The sequence below is a fragment of the Carassius auratus genome, chromosome 10 (assembly GCF_003368295.1).
Source record: "Carassius auratus strain Wakin chromosome 10, ASM336829v1, whole genome shotgun sequence".
In the NCBI taxonomy this organism is placed as follows: domain Eukaryota; kingdom Metazoa; phylum Chordata; class Actinopteri; order Cypriniformes; family Cyprinidae; genus Carassius; species Carassius auratus.
In genome coordinates, this window is record NC_039252.1 from 5,985,781 (window position 1) to 6,001,749 (window position 15,969).

Here is a 15,969-nt window from a genome sequence, read left to right on the forward strand (position 1 = left end):
TATGTTTTGTCTCTATTTCTTTATCTGTGTTAAACATCCAACTTGATTTACAGAGATCTGCAGCTCCGCTTTGCATCTGCAGTGTGGTCACATTTCTGTGAACTTCTTTTCAAAGTGATGATTTCACGCTCAATAATGACCTCTGTATCCAAGGAACTGTCCACTTTTGATTGCGCCTGCTTACTGACGGCCTGCATGTTTCATCTGCATGTGAATCTTCGCTGCCGGAACTTGAAGTCTCTTGTTTAAAGATAGTTTTACTGTATTTTGGTGTCATGTTCCTTACAAGAGTAAAGTCCTCATTAAAATGAGGGCTAATGTATATAGTTTTAAATAGGGAAAGTTACAATAGTTAATCATTTATTCATAGTCATAGTCAACTTTTGGAGTTTCCAAAATGTTTTTTACTTGACAGTCTTGCATCGTAGTCTTCTGATGCCACTGCTTGCTTATTAAATTGTGACTCTCCATCACGTTCTGTGTGGCTGGGGTTCATGCTGGACTAGTTGTGATGCTGTTTTGTGGTGTAGGTGCTACAGGCGATGGGTTACCCCACAGGCTTCGACACAGACCTGGACTCCATGAGTGCAGACGAGAAGTCGGACGGGGAGGGCAAGAGCGAAACGTCCACACACTCAAGCAATAACACATCACACTCCTCAGACAGCTCCAACACATTGGAGGTACACGCACACACACTCACTAAATGTTTTTACTATGTTCTACTCAAATCAAGTCATATTTATTTATATAGTGCTTTGTACAATAAAGATTGTTTCAAAGCAGCTTCATAGTAATAAACGAGAAAATAACATAAGGCCTTATGATTTCAGCTTGAAAAGTCGCTAAATGTCGCTAGATGACTTCATACGCTAATTAGCATGTACAACACTTCATTAGGTTGTATTGCCTTTTACATTTGTTTGCCTCTCTGTGCTCACATACTGTATTTTAATGCAGCCAAATTCTCAGTAAAACTGTTTTTATTTATATATTTTACTGTTTCTGTTGTCAGACAGTGGAATGAATATAAAATAGTGACTGAAACGTGGCCCATTAAAACTACATAAACAGCTCTCTCTTCCAAGATGTTAATTTGCACAAAAATCCTTTTTGTCTAAGAAGTCACTAGATTTGTCACTAGTTTCTTTTTTGGAGAAAAAAAAATCACTAAAGGAGTCTGAAAAGTCTGTTTACTACACACATACTGAAGTGTGCGTGACGCTCGCGGTGTTCTTAGCCTCTGCTGTCTGCTGACTCAATAAATGAGGACATGATTCGCCATGTCATTTACAAGGCCTTCACAGAAACCTGTCAAAATAAACGTTTTTACATCCAGGTGCGAACTCAGGGTCCTATTTTGACGGCCAGCGGGAAGAACCCAGTCATGGAGCTGAATGAGAAACGCCGCGGGCTGAAGTACGAGCTCATCTCAGAGAGCGGAGGAAGTCACGACAAACGCTTCGTCATGGAGGTGGGCCTCACCAGATCAGTCCCTGTTCACCAAGAAGACGGTTTACTAGTGGTGTTTGCTAAGATGGGCAGTACTTTTATTGTTATTACTCATACTGGGGAAGAGGGATTTAAACCAATCTCTAACCCAAGTATTCATCTTTGTTGTGTAACATGTCCTCTCTCATGGATTTAGAAAAGAGAGGTGTGCCATCACTTTATGCAACCAAACATAGGTTTTTAACTTGGTGGAAAACAAAATGCATAAGAACTCCTCCCAATAATGTAGCATTGGGAGCTTACTTTTTCAATGACAAGAAGCATTCACATTTGCTTTAGAAAGTGTGAAAAAAATGTGGAATATAATTTTTTCTTTGAATTAAGTATTTTATACTCACCAATGCTGAATTTATTTGCTACAAATTACAGTAAACCAGTAATATTGTGAAATATTAGAATAATAAATATTATATTACGGTTTTATTTACATTTTCTAATTTGTCATTTGTTCCTGTGAAGCAAAGCGGATTTCAAAATCAGCATCACACCTTTGCATCACAGGAACAAATTACATTTTAAAATATATTCAAATACAAAAAAGAATAAAAATAAATAAATAAATCACAATATTACTGTTTTTGCTATATTTTGATTAAATAAACCCTTTGTGAACATGCGTAAGAGAATTAAAAAATATATTTTTCCAAACTTTTTTTTTTTTTTTTTACTATTTCATATCTGATGTAATTTCCTGTTCAAAATCCTCATCCCGTTCTCTCGTGGGCAGGTGGAAGTGGACGGGCAGAAGTTCCGTGGCGCAGGACCCAATAAGAAAGTAGCCAAAGCCAGCGCTGCCCTCGCGGCTCTAGAAAAACTCTTCTCCGGGCCTAATGCTGCTGGCAACAAGAAGAAGAAAATAATCCCTCAGGTGGGTCATCTGTTGCTTCCACTAGTGACCAGTAACATCCAGACAGGGTTGTACAGTATTCAATCTGTTCCTGGGATATCTAGGGTCAGTGCTTGGTAATCCATGGCTGCTCTATTAGAGACTATTTCATCTCTTTTCTCCGGAAATCAATCTGTGGCAGCCCTACACTTCTCGTTGCTGATTAAAGCCTGTGTGTGTTGTAGAGTAAAGGGGCATTAGCTGCTGCTGTGTCTGCGGTGGCGGTCCAGGCAGCACGAGGGCGAGGAAGACCCACCCTCACGCGAGGAGCCTTCGTCAGCGCTGCGGCAGCACCTGGATACGTCACACCAGGTGTGTGTTTGATGCCAGACAGTGTTTCTAGAGTGACTAAAGACCTGTTTACTTCTGGGCACATGTTAAACTACATACAACAATGCATTCATATTCCAGAAGTACTCGTTTAGTTTCAATTTACACTATCATTCAAAAGTAAATTGACGAAAAGTAACAGTAAAAACATTTAGAATGTTACAAAAGATTTCTAAATCAAATAATGCAGAACTTTCACACTTTCTATAAAAACGTGATAGTATTTTTTTACAAAAATAATAATCTGCTAATCTTATTTCAGCATTGATAATAAGAAATGTTTCTTATGATTCTGAAGGATCATGTGACTCTGAAGACTGGAGTAATGATGCTGAAAATACAGCTTTGATCACAGGAATAAATTACATTTTTAAATGTATTAAAGCACAAAAAGGTTATTTTAAATTGTAATAATATCTCACAATATTACTGTTTATTATGTATTTTTGTCCAGTAGATTTCAGCTTTGGTGAGCATAAGAGACTTCTTTTTAAAAAATACGTATTGATCCCAAACTTTTGAACAGTTTTTATACTATTGTGTCTAAAGTAAAAAAAAAATTGTGTTTGTTTAATTTAAAATTAAAATCTTGTCATTTTATTGCTATCGACACCTATACTCAAAAAATCTTTACAATTACCAATGGTGTACTGCTCCGGTGATCAAGTTTATTATTATGAAACCTGTTTCATATTTTTTGATGATTTTTTCCATTTTACTTTGTAGAATTCCTTCAGTCTTTGAACATTTTTCCTAGAATTATGAAATGTTTTAAAATATATATCATGTTGTATCCATTCACATTCATTTTGAATAAGATCACCTGCTCTTGTTTTTGCATGGTATTATGTTATTATGTTAATTTGTTTATTATATGTATTTACGTATAATTAATGCACTGCCTGGCCAAAAAAGTCACTGTCTGGATTTAAATACGCAAATAGGGATTGAATCGTTATTGCATTGATTGAAATGTTTCTGGAAAACATTATTTGAACCCTAACTAATGCTGGGTGTAGCTTTTCTTTAAGTCAGAAGACATACAGTCCCCATGTCCATATTCAAGGATGAGACGGCCAAGGCCAGGCAGTGTTTATAGTCTGCATAATAGTCTTCAGAAAGACTCATGACACTAAAGTCAAAGGTCACAGGTAGTGTTGAGGCCCTGACACTTCATCATATATCATGAATGCTGTGTTCTCGCAGGCTTCGGAGCCCCGTACGGGTACAGCGCAGCGGCCGCCACTCCTGCATACGGTACGTACCCCTTCCTTCCCATCCTCCCTTCCTCCAGTCAGGGTCTAGGGTCCAAATCTGCCCCCACTTACTCCCCCATTCAGCTCTCAAATTGGGCTTTCAAACCCCAAAATCACATCCCCAAAGAATCCCGTAGAGAAACGAGTCCCTGGACGATGGAAGTGAACCATAACCTTTTGGTTCTTAACTGTGGTTGGAGCAAGACTTGCTGCACCTGGCCTGAGTGTGACTTTGCTCGTCTAGTCTGCCTGCTCGACCCCTGACTCTGGGCGGCTCTCTAAGCGTCAGCGTAGTGCTGCTGTCTACAGCACACAGTTACACCATTCAAAGCAGCCGCTGGGCATGATGGGTGAGAGGAAGATCACGCTAAACACAGTCTCAAGACTAGTGCTGCGACCAGCTAACATTAGAGCATGTACATTTGAAAGGGATAGTTCAACTAAAAATTGTGTCATCATTTACTTTACACTTACTTTTTACTGTGAAACACAGTGATTTTTACACAATGAGTCTAAACAACAATATTGAATCCGGTTTAAACATTCAGTCTGTGTCATCTAAACACCCATTTACAATAAGAAATATAACTAGCGATAACTTTATTAGCATCTGCTTTAAATGCTCATGCTGTAAGGTCTTTGCACACCAAGTCTGAAATATTAGCACAAAAAAAATAAAAAGGGACTCCACATTGTGTCCATCACATTCACACACTGGCTCAGAAACCTTTGTCCATTTATTAAAACAAATAAAAAAAAAATTGGATCAGGTTCCATTTTCTGCGTTTTAACATTTGTAGCAAGCATTTTGATGAGAAAGGATGACGAATACGAAAAAAAAAAAAAAAACGCATACGCACATTTCTGACTCAGTGTGTTAGGACCTTTAGAGTTGCCAGATTCTGATTTGCTGTCAATTTTAACATTCATTTATTATATATTCAATAAGTGATAACATTATCCCTCTGTGTTGATATCAGCTGTGATGTGGACTTCACTATTATTTTCATAGAATTCAGATAATTGTTAAAACGTCATAGTTATCTTCCTTTTTGTTAAAACCCCTCAAATTTGTGCTTGAATTGCTCTGTTAGTAAGGAAATACCTTCTCATGGTTCATTGGTTAAAATTGTATGGCATGATTCAATAATTAATCCCACTGAAACAGCCCTAGTTACTATATCAGTAAACACAGTGTCATCTCCAAACTGTAGACCGCCTGCATACTAGAGAAAGCTCTGACAGGGCACTTGCTCAAGATCCCTGACATTCACTGCTCCTCTCCCATTGCATCATGGGACAGTAGTTTTAGTTTGAACAATAACAACTTAACGCAAACACACCGCTCTGGGACACCCATCCGCTCAGAAACGTATAAACACTCAAATACAGGATTGAGGACACGGTCCCTCTGGTTTCTAAACACACACTCCTCACCCGTCTGTGTAGAGTGTTGTTCTAGGAGCACCTCTCCGGTCAGGCCCAGATCAAGATGCTTTGAATGAGCCTTATGTGCAGGGGGGACTAGGTGAGGTGGGCTCAGCGGGAACCAGGCTGAATTTGGAGGGTGTTTGCTGTGTTTATATTCTCGGAGGATGAGGGGGGCGGGTGGGGGGTGGATATGGGCTTGCTCCCAGCGCCCTGGTCTCTGCCTGCCACATAAAGACTGTTCCTTTAAGTGGAAGGTGAAACCCGGTATTGTGCTGTAAGAGAACAGTGCGCCCCTCTCTTTGACGTCTCTCTGGTTTGGTGCCTGAGAGCTGTGTGCATGCAGTAATTCTCACCAGTCATCTTACGCTGTTCAGTCCTCTTCCTCCTGTTGCTGCTTTGGGATTTCTAAATGGGAACGACTGTGAGACTACGATTACTATTCACACACATGCACACACACACACACACACGGCACAGAATGAACACTCCACATAAGAGCGCCAGCCGGCAGATCACTCCTGTAACCCTTCATGTGCCCCTACCCACAATTCACCTGTATGCTTCAGAAGTTTAACTTTATTACTTTCAATTAGATTAGTTCTGTGTAGTAGTCAAGACTAGAGCTGGGCAATATATTGAGTACTTATAAATATTATTAAGTTTAATAAATGTTGCAACATAATGCAAATTAATTATCTAATTTAATGTTCTAAATTATAAATGTTTTGTGATATAACATTTATCAATTATTAATATATTAAAGTATATTAAGAAATATCATACATTGAATCTAATTACAAAACTATATATATATTTGTGTAAAACTGAAAACAAACCTAAACTTAAAAATATTACTATTATTATTGGATTTGTAAATTGTGAATCAAATAAAACCAAATAATTATTCCTTTAATTTTGTGTGGAAAACAATATTTAGATTTTAACTGTATATTATTATTTGATTGTTATAGATTGTAAATAAATGAAAAAATATTATTACTTTTAATTTAGAGTTGATTTTTAAATTTTGTGAAAAACTGAAAACGGTAACTTGATTTAACTACTTTTTTGGTGGATTTTTTTTCTCAAATATTTGATAAATAAGTAAAAAAAAAAAAAATATATATATATATATATATATATATATATATATATATATATATATATATATATATATTGCATTGGTTTATTTCGTGAAAAACTGGAAAACTAGTTTTAGCTGTAATTTTACTGTTTTATTGTTAAATTTACACATTGCTAAAATTGATGATAGTTTGGTTAAAATGTAGAGGGACTTTGAGACAGTATCTCTGTAAAATATTTATATTTTCAACAAAAATAAAATAATTAATCACAGTATAAGTACACTGAATTCCAGAAAATTATTATACAATTAATTTAAAGTATATCATTCAGCCCTACTCCAGAACCATTGTTCATAAGGTGACTGAATATAGCATGTAGTTCAGAAGGTCAGCTGTAAGCGTATATCATATCACATGACATTAGGCAGCAGGTACATGTGTGTCATCTCCTATCTGAAATAATGCTTGATTTCTACCCTCTCTCTTCACCTGACCTCACTCTTCCTGTTCTTCTGCTCTCCTCTGCTCTCTTGGGTTCATGTCCCCATGCTACAATGAGACTGAATTGGCATTAGCTTCATTTTAAACAAAACACCCGCAGGTCTTTTATTTTGTCCTGGACTTATGTGGAGTGCTCTTTTCATTTTCTCTCTAGGTTTGCCCAAGAGAATGCTTCTGTTGCCCGTCATGAAAGTGCCCGCCTACCCCGTCCCTCACTACTCTTTCTTTTAGCTCAGGAGCCTACTTTATACACACACACACATGCACAGCGTAAATGTACGTGAGAAGGGAAGGTCAGATAGCACACCCATGTCACATGTAGGGACAGCTATAAGGGTATTTGTAAAGTGCTTTTTATTTGATGATCATCACATTTTTTGTTCTTTTTCTGTCTTCTGGTTTTAAGCAAATACAGGTTTTATGTTCTTCAGAAAGAAAACTTGAAGGATTTGTACTGTGAATTGTTACCTCATTCTTGGGAATTTAAATTATATCAGCCTCTTATTATCGTGGTTGTGCTTTTCTCGTAGTATGGGAGCCGGCTTAATCTATGTACGGATATCAGGAGCTGTGTTTAAGATGTATAGATCGAATACATACTACTGCTAACAAATAAACCTTAATCTTCATGACTGGTGTATATCTTTACTTACTCATTTAGCATATATATATATATATATATATATATATATATTCATTCTACTGTAGCAGTATTAGCAGCTCTAAATGTACATTTCATTTAGCTTTCAGAAACCTTCAGGAGTTTTAAGGCATGTGTCATAATGTTAAAACTATACTTTCTGAAACTTTTATCTTTATTTTAATGTTAAAAATTTAATATACAAATATATGTATTAAAAATACACAGTACAGTAGATTTTAATTATAAGTGGTGACTTTTGTGCACACTTTTTATTTTATTTTAATTTATTTTTAATTGATACCAGCTGTGGGACAAGTCGGTTCTCTTCTGTGATAATCAGTATTATTTATTGAACCTAGAACATTCCTTTTTAAATCATTTAGGAAAATATGTTTCCAGACATAGCCTGTTTTGAAATTTTGGACATTTAAGATTTCAACCTGGATTTTAGTGTTTGTTTGTTTGTTTTATTATATATTTTAGTATTATCATAAGGCAGTTAATGCAGAAGTTGGACTAGTCCGGCTCTAGATGTCTGTTCTTCCACTGAGCAGTTAGTGGTAGAGTTGAACCATACAAAGGCACTCCTCACACAGATAACTCAAACACGGCCCTCACATGGACACACACCGGAAGCTCCAGTCACAGCCTTACAGCGGAGAATCGAAAGCAGCAACAAGGGATCCATGGAGACATGCTACTGAAATGTCTTTTTGTCCTTTTTTGTTTTTACTTATTGGTGAGTGTCTTATTGTGTGTGAGATGTTATTTCATACTCCTCCAAAGGCCAGCACAAGCCGATTCACATTGAAATCCACGCTGCTTTGCTCAGGGTCATTCCTGAAAAGTGTTATTTTAGTATCGTTTTTTTTTTTGTACTTCTATTTTGAATTAACTTTCATTTTCATTTTTATGTTATTTTAGTCATTTTTGTTGTTTTGTCTTTTTTTGTTGTTGCTGTTGTTGTTATATTTTAAGTTGTTTTAATGCATCATAACTTTTTATTTTATTTTAGTTAACATTATTTCAAGTAACACGGTTTTAGTTAACTATAATAACCCTGTTCCTGACCCTTTGAGCTACAAGCCTTACATAGATGCCGCACTCTTCTTCAAATTAATTATAATGTATATTGAGGGCGAAGATGCAAGTACCCTTCTCTGTTTTTACAAATGGTCTTAAGTTCACGTTCATAAAACATTTGGATGATGCTTGTGCTGACTTATGGCTGGGTCATGATCGTCGCTTACCAAAGAGGAACTCCATCTCCATGGTTAGACGAGTGGTCACGATATTCCCATCCATTGTTAATGGATCCGTCACATTTGTCATGGTCATCCCTCAAGTGTCCACTCCAAACCAATGGCCCTTCCTCTTTGGTAGCGATCGCTGTCATTGTACTATACTCTCTCCAAAATCATGTCAGATCTGATTTGTCAGAGTTATTGTACTAACTACATCTGTATGGAAACCTCAGAGTTGTCACATACGTTTTACATTTCCTCTGCCTTTTCTCAAACGAATGAGCTCCAAGTTTTTTTTCCGTTTTGTCGGAAAGTTAACTGTGCAGCTTAAGTTGTTGATGTCTTTTTTATTAACCTGAGACGCTCCCAGTGCAATGAAAACCCCACGTACAGCCCGAAAGAGCAGAGACCCTAGTATCCACCCCTGTGGCACACCCTAACCCCATTTCCCCCTTGCCATCAGAATGTGTATACCGCTGCCTCCTGTCGGGCCGCACCATTAATCGCAGCTCTCTCTGCTCTTGTCCTCACTGTAGGTGGTCTTTTCATTGACAATCCCTTTTACCAGCCGCGGACCATCGCTCCTTTTTTTATTCACTTGGGTCCTCAAGATCTCTTCTCTGACTTCTAGAACCATCAGGTTGTGTGGCTCTAAACTGTCGTACCACTCCAGGCTTGACCAGGCTGTCTCCACTACACAGAAACAGCCCAAACTTCATACACTCTCCACCAAAACCCATCCATACCCAACCTAAGGATCCAAAAACGCACCAATCTTACAAAAGCAATACTCTATTTGACTTGCTCGTCCCGAAAACCGACTGGGGACTTCGGTTCCTTCTTATATAGCAATACACTTGAACTCTTTTGGGCTTTAAGCTTACTTGAGATGTGAAATGTTCGGTTGAGTCTTACTCAAACTTGGCATTGCAATATAGTCATTTTCATTGTATATTCACCACATGTGTATTTGTGGCTATATTATAAATACATGCATATATATGTATGGTCTATGGCACTATAAATATATATGTGTAGATATACCTATGTACTTATGTATATTTATATACAGTATATATACATATACATATTATTGGTATTGATTATTTTAGAATTGCAAAGTGATATATAACCATTATACTAAGATATAACTTTCTTCCAGTTTTATATATACAGTATGAGCATATATATATATATATATATATATATTCCAAGCAATTTAATCTCGTAAATTATTCTTGTGAACATGCAATATGAAAGCCCTTTTCTTAATCTACCTGTAGTAGATTAGTAATGCTTCCTTCTCTCCGACTCGAGCAGCTTCGCCGTGTCTTTTCGGCAGATCTGTGCGAGTGCTCGCGTCTGTTTTTTGCTCAGTCGACCAAAGTCTGGCGTTCTGGTTGGGTTAAGAGGTCATCCTCCAAACATCTGGCCACTGTGCCGCCTACATCCGCACCTCACAGACGTTCACACAGGTCTTTCAAAAGCACATCCGACGGCAGATTTGTTTACACTTTCTGCCCGTTGACAGAGGTGCATACTCGTACACGTAATCGCGGTATGAGGGGCAGCTAATGTGACCCGGTCACTCATCAATTTCCCCTGCAAAAGCACAGGTGACTCTCTTTAATATGGCATACATGTAAATGGCCCTTCATTTGCCTTTCCATTCATTTGTCATTATTATCAGGCCTGTTTCACATGCACACAAAAGTGGTGCATAATTGGACATATTTATTTTAGTGCACATGTTGCAACATTCGCATTGAGCATGAGCTTGCATTGCAGAAACATAGCTGCAAGTATCTGTGCTGTGCCTCTTCTTGCCGAAAATGTGCTTTGAACACAGTAGTTTGCATTAAATGTACACTTTATACACTGAAAGTAGTTTTCTATTCAGTAAATCTGCCTGAATCAAGATCATTGAAGTAGTTTATAACTTAGCTTTGGGTTTAGGCTCAGTTCTGTGTAGGTTAATTTAGATTCGGATGCAAATGTGATGTGATCCTTGAAAATTTTCATGATGAGTTAATAATTCTCAGTGGCTAGCACCCAATAAGTATTTAATAATTTTTGGTTGATATAAAAAAAAAAATGCAGTGTAGGAACGCAGAAATCACTATTTTCTGGTTCAAACTGCAGTTTAGCAGAAACTGTCATTGTGAAAGTGCAATACGTTTTCCCGCCGCGCACACGTGTGTTGTGAAACAGGCCTGTTGATGCAGCAGCGTCTGGTCGCGCATTACCTTTGTGTTTTTCCTCAGTGGGTCTGTTGTAGCGCAACTTTAGGCTATCTAATTAATACCAGCACTAAAAGAACTCCCGCATATAAACCACAGCAGTCTTGAAAATAAGCTTGATATTATTTTCGCTGTGCTATATTTGGACTTGAAGCTATTTGAAGAAGCATCATACCATCAGGATTGTATAACTATAGTCTGATTCTAAATGCATATAGTCTAGTTATGAAAGTAATTCTTATATCAAAATGTCCTTCTTATTACCTCCTCATGTAAGAATAGATGATTCAAACAATATCACTAGTAATGTATTGATGTTTGTATGTCAAAATACTTTTGATGTTACTGTGCATTCAATAACCAATGGAATGTTACAATTTCTCACCGAAGCCCAAATGTAAAAGGCCCAAAAATGTCACAAAAATAGGACACGACTGACATACTTCACCACCCAGCTATACTGAATGTGTCCCCATGTATTTAGTCATATTTTAGCTGTTGTGTTTGAATGTGAAATATTGTAGCTCTCAAATAGGAAAAGATGGGACATTATCACAGAAATACTACAGAATAGTACTAGTTTAATAGTAATAGTTCAGTGATAGTTTAATAAAAGCAATAGTACAACATGCATTATATAATAGTATCAGTTTACATTTCCTGACATTTTCTTTAAGTGGAATATTTTTCAAAATAAATTCATTTTTCTGTTCCCCAACCAGACGAGACTTCAGTCACTTTTGAATTAGAGCTGGTAAGTCTTGTATGGGTAAGTTTTGTGTGGAAGTGCAATAGAGAGAAAAGCACATCAAAAGACCCTGCAATGACACAACATTAGATGGCCTTTATTTCTCTTTGAGCTTTTATGAATGATCGTCAAACACACAAGCCCCTTTCCACGATGCCACAGCAGCATTACACAGTTCTGGGGGTTAACGCTATTAATGTTATATTGTGTTCGGAAAACACAGGGCTTACAAAGTGTAGCAGGGAATGTTTTAATTTCTACATAACAGCGATTCAAAATCTTCAAAATTATTTGTTTAATTAGTTTGCAGAACATAAAACCCTTGATGGGTGAGAAGTCAACATGAAATCAAAATTGACCTTCTTAATACACATTTTATTGGCATACATACATGGCATATATATATATACACATATACACACAATATTTTCAGCTAACTGTAACAAATGCGTTCGCAATGACTTTTAGCGGATGTCAACAATTTATCAGTGCATCTCGTCTAATTATTCTAATCCATTTAATTCTTGATGTTTTTCACTTGGAAATACACAATATTTATGTAACGTTTACAGAAGTGAGTTGCAAATGCCATTTCATGTTGACCAAGATTACCTCGTTATGATTTCTCTCACGTGCTGCAAAATATTCCATATTTCAAAGCAATGTCTCATAGTGAGTGAAGATAATACAGGAATGTTTCATTAATTCAAATCAAATGTAAAAAGCCATATAGTTTCTTAATGAACACCAGACGTAGCTGCATTATTTTGCTGCACTGCTTAAAGCATCAGAATAGTCTCCTGAACTAAAAATACTGTACGTCTCTCTTCATGCCAGCCTGCTTCCCCAGGTGCCATCGACAGCCAGATGGCCTTCATAAATCTGTTGTGAGGACTCATATTTTAGTTCAGTTTAAGTTTTAATTCTGCTCATCAAAGTCTAGCGGAGCTCATCAGCTGTGTTTGAATCTCAGTGGTCTATCGTAGAGAGAAGACATTTGCACAGCTGCATCTCCTGTCAAATTAAGTGTGGAGGTGACGTTTGAAATCAAATTACAATAAAAGAGCCAGAGAGGCTTCGGATCTGACTGAAATAAACCGGGCTTGGTTTTCTTGGAGCCAACAAAAGTTTGTTTTATTTTCGATAGTTTGGAGGCTCATGTATTATGTCACAGTTTGTGGGCGGAGCCTCGCTATCTTGCACAAGATTGTAGACCACTTCCCTAAGCTCTACTCAGGTGGATGTCAAATATATCTTTAGATACAACATCCGCTTCTGCTATTTTAGCACTCATAGATTAATGTGTAAGACCCAGGAGGCAGCAGTTAGACATCTAGAAACTAAGGTGCTCACCTGAGCGTCACAGGTTCAGGTCCCTAATATCTTCTACATGAATCCAGATGCATCTTTTTCTCCACGTTTTGGGGCGAAAACTGAGCTTTTGAAGATGCTCTCCAAGTGCTTGTTTTAGCATTGTAGTGTGGACTGTGAAAACCGACAACGAAGCATGTTTAGTCATGTGACGCATATTTTAAACCTAGATTAAAGGCTTAAACATACATTTGCCTGTTATGTGCTGTTCACTTCACAGTGTTGCTAAAGGTAAATGTTCAATGCACAATCTTAATATTACATTCCCACAAAAATGACAAAAAATTACTCCTAGTTTCTGTGCTTTGGCAAAATATGAGGACAGTCGGGTTTCAGACCAAACAAATCATGGTGATTGAGTGTGACCTGAAGCACCAGTAAGTGGTGGAGTGTTTTTGCAAATAAAATGATTCTAGGGTTAATGGCATTTTTTAATTTATTTTAGACTCACTTTGCAACAGAATGATGACCATTAGATTTAGTTCTAATGAGACATTTTCCCACAAATAAACGCTGATGTTAAATTTATAATGTTAGGGCTTTATCAATACGAGCAGACTGCTTTATGAGTCTTAATTATGAAATAATAAGGAGGTGGACTACTTATCCTGTCGTTAAGGAAAGGGACTTGTGTGTGGGACTCGAGTTGGAAATTCAGTTTGCGAGCTTGCAATGTAAGTACAGAAATATAGATCCAGTTTCAGCTTGAAGCAAGCTTTGCAAATTGAATTGCTGAAGTGAATGTTTTCTCCAAGTCTCCGATCTCTCCCTGCATATAGCCGGGGCAGATGGGGACGCAGTCATTCGAGCTGATTCATGCAGGTCCTGTAGACTGAACCAGCAATAGAGCCATGTTTAGGTTTGGAATGTATTTATGTAGTAGAATGTACTTTCATAGAAGAGCTAACTGCATCTTTGTAGACACATTCAAATATACTGATACGAATTATTTACTTATATTATCAAAAAAATTATTATAATACTTGTGTGATTTGTGCGTGTGAGTGTTTTCTTTTTCTGTGGGTGCTTATCCCTATTTTTAGTTATTTTTAACTTGTACGAGCATGGCAAATCCTTGCTTGTGTGCTCTTCCATGATTCTGTAAATACTCTAGTGTCGGACTGCGAGTGAAAGCAGTCAGCGGGATTCTCAGTTAGCCATTTCACAACTTTTATGTAACTTGACAAATTATATAAACAAACAAAAAAAATATTTAGATTTGAGATATTATAAAGGGTAACAATATAATGTGAGATGGTGATTGTGCACAACTTCTGTGAGCGAGCAGTGCTTGAACATGACAGCAGTAGATGTTTGCTAGCCGTGGTATCAAATTACAAACTATCAGTTGTGAAAATACTATCGTGTCTTTGTCCGTCACTTTATTGCCATAATTTATGCTTTTAAAATAAAGTGCTAAATCTCTAAAAAGTGTAAACTTTTCTAAAAAAAATAAACATATAAAGACATTAAACTCTTTTTGATGTGTGGTTTATTTTGTCCTGTGTCTTTGTGTGCTTTCTCCGATAAGCTAGAGGGCAGTAATGAGCAACAGCCAATAGATCTTAGTCAAGTTAGATGACATATTCTTGTATAAGCAGATGAAAATGAGGCCGTGAGGGATGACATATAGAGTCTTTACAATGGCTCACACTGTATAAAGGTCCTAGATCACATAATTTTTGCAAACTCGCAGCTTTCAACCCTGTTTTATGGAGTTTTTGTCTCCTGAAAGTGTTTTTGGAAAGACGTTTCATCAGTTGATTAATGTTTTTAAACATCAGTACAATCCACTGAATGCATTGTACTTCTATCCCTCACAGCCTGGATTTCATTTGTCAAAAATGAAAATCATCATTACACTGGCTATGAAATTACAAGTGGAAATAGCTTGGAAAAATAGCGAGGGAATGTTGGGTGAGCATGCTGTAAGCTCTTAAACGGCCTTGGGCCTGTCCTTAATGGTCAACATCATGTGATTTGCATTCATGTGGACTTCATGGTCATTCACATTGTTTTAAGCCATTTTTAAACACATAAAAGCTGGATTTGTCATTTTAGGTTTCAGAAGAGTGTTCACAAGTGCTCCATTTGTGTCTGCTATATACCTTCAGTGTTCACTTCTACCAAGCCCACACTGGGGTGAGCTTTTCAACACTGAGTTCACTGCACGATTTTCAAAGTCGTTGGATCACTCTTGTTTTCACACTGCATGACTATCTTGGAAGCAGTCCATTGCTGCTGTGTTCACATTGCACGATAGATCAGCGACAAGAGGTTACACACTGCATGGCATTAAAGTAGGAAGAATCATTGACAACTCTGTCAGAGCCACAAACTACGTTTCACAAAAAAAATGCACAAGAGAAGTGAAAAGAAAGTAAAGCAAGATCGCACGTGAGATCAGACTTGTCGCGCAAGATTGGAAATGTTTTTAAAATGGTAGCCCACGAGAAGTTCACGATACCAATGGTCTGTTCTGATTTACAGCAAAAGGAAAAAAATAAAAAGATTATGGGAGAGGAAATGGTTTGGGAGAGTTGCTGGTATCGTGGTCTATAACTTCCCGCTGACTCTTGCTCTCTCTTTGGCTGTTGGTCATCATCGTTGTATTTTTCAGTCCGAGCGCTGAATCACAGCTGGGTCCAGATATTTAACTTGTTAAATATTTAATGGACATCGCGACGCATCTGCAATTCTCTCAGATCACGTCATTAATAAT

General features: G+C 37.3%; 1 protein-coding gene across 3 annotated transcripts in view; it reads left to right on the forward strand.

Annotated features, from left to right (window-relative positions):
- LOC113109665 (spermatid perinuclear RNA-binding protein-like) overlaps positions 1-13,773 on the forward strand; it is an 81,178-nt gene extending 67,405 nt beyond the window's left edge. The window contains exons 14-19 of one of the 3 annotated variants that reach the window (XM_026273378.1): positions 531-683; positions 1,340-1,474; positions 2,240-2,380; positions 2,584-2,710; positions 3,935-3,985; positions 9,425-13,773. In XM_026273378.1, the coding sequence (XP_026129163.1) occupies positions 531-683; positions 1,340-1,474; positions 2,240-2,380; positions 2,584-2,710; positions 3,935-3,985; positions 9,425-9,519 (702 nt within the window). In that variant the 3' untranslated portion in view covers positions 9,520-13,773. Of the gene's footprint in view, positions 1-530; positions 684-1,339; positions 1,475-2,239; positions 2,381-2,583; positions 2,711-3,934; positions 3,986-7,155; positions 7,634-9,424 lie in introns of those variants that run through there. The other 2 variants (XM_026273379.1, XM_026273377.1) reach the window with 2 other exon arrangements.
- The last annotated feature ends 2,196 nt before the right edge of the window (positions 13,774-15,969 follow it).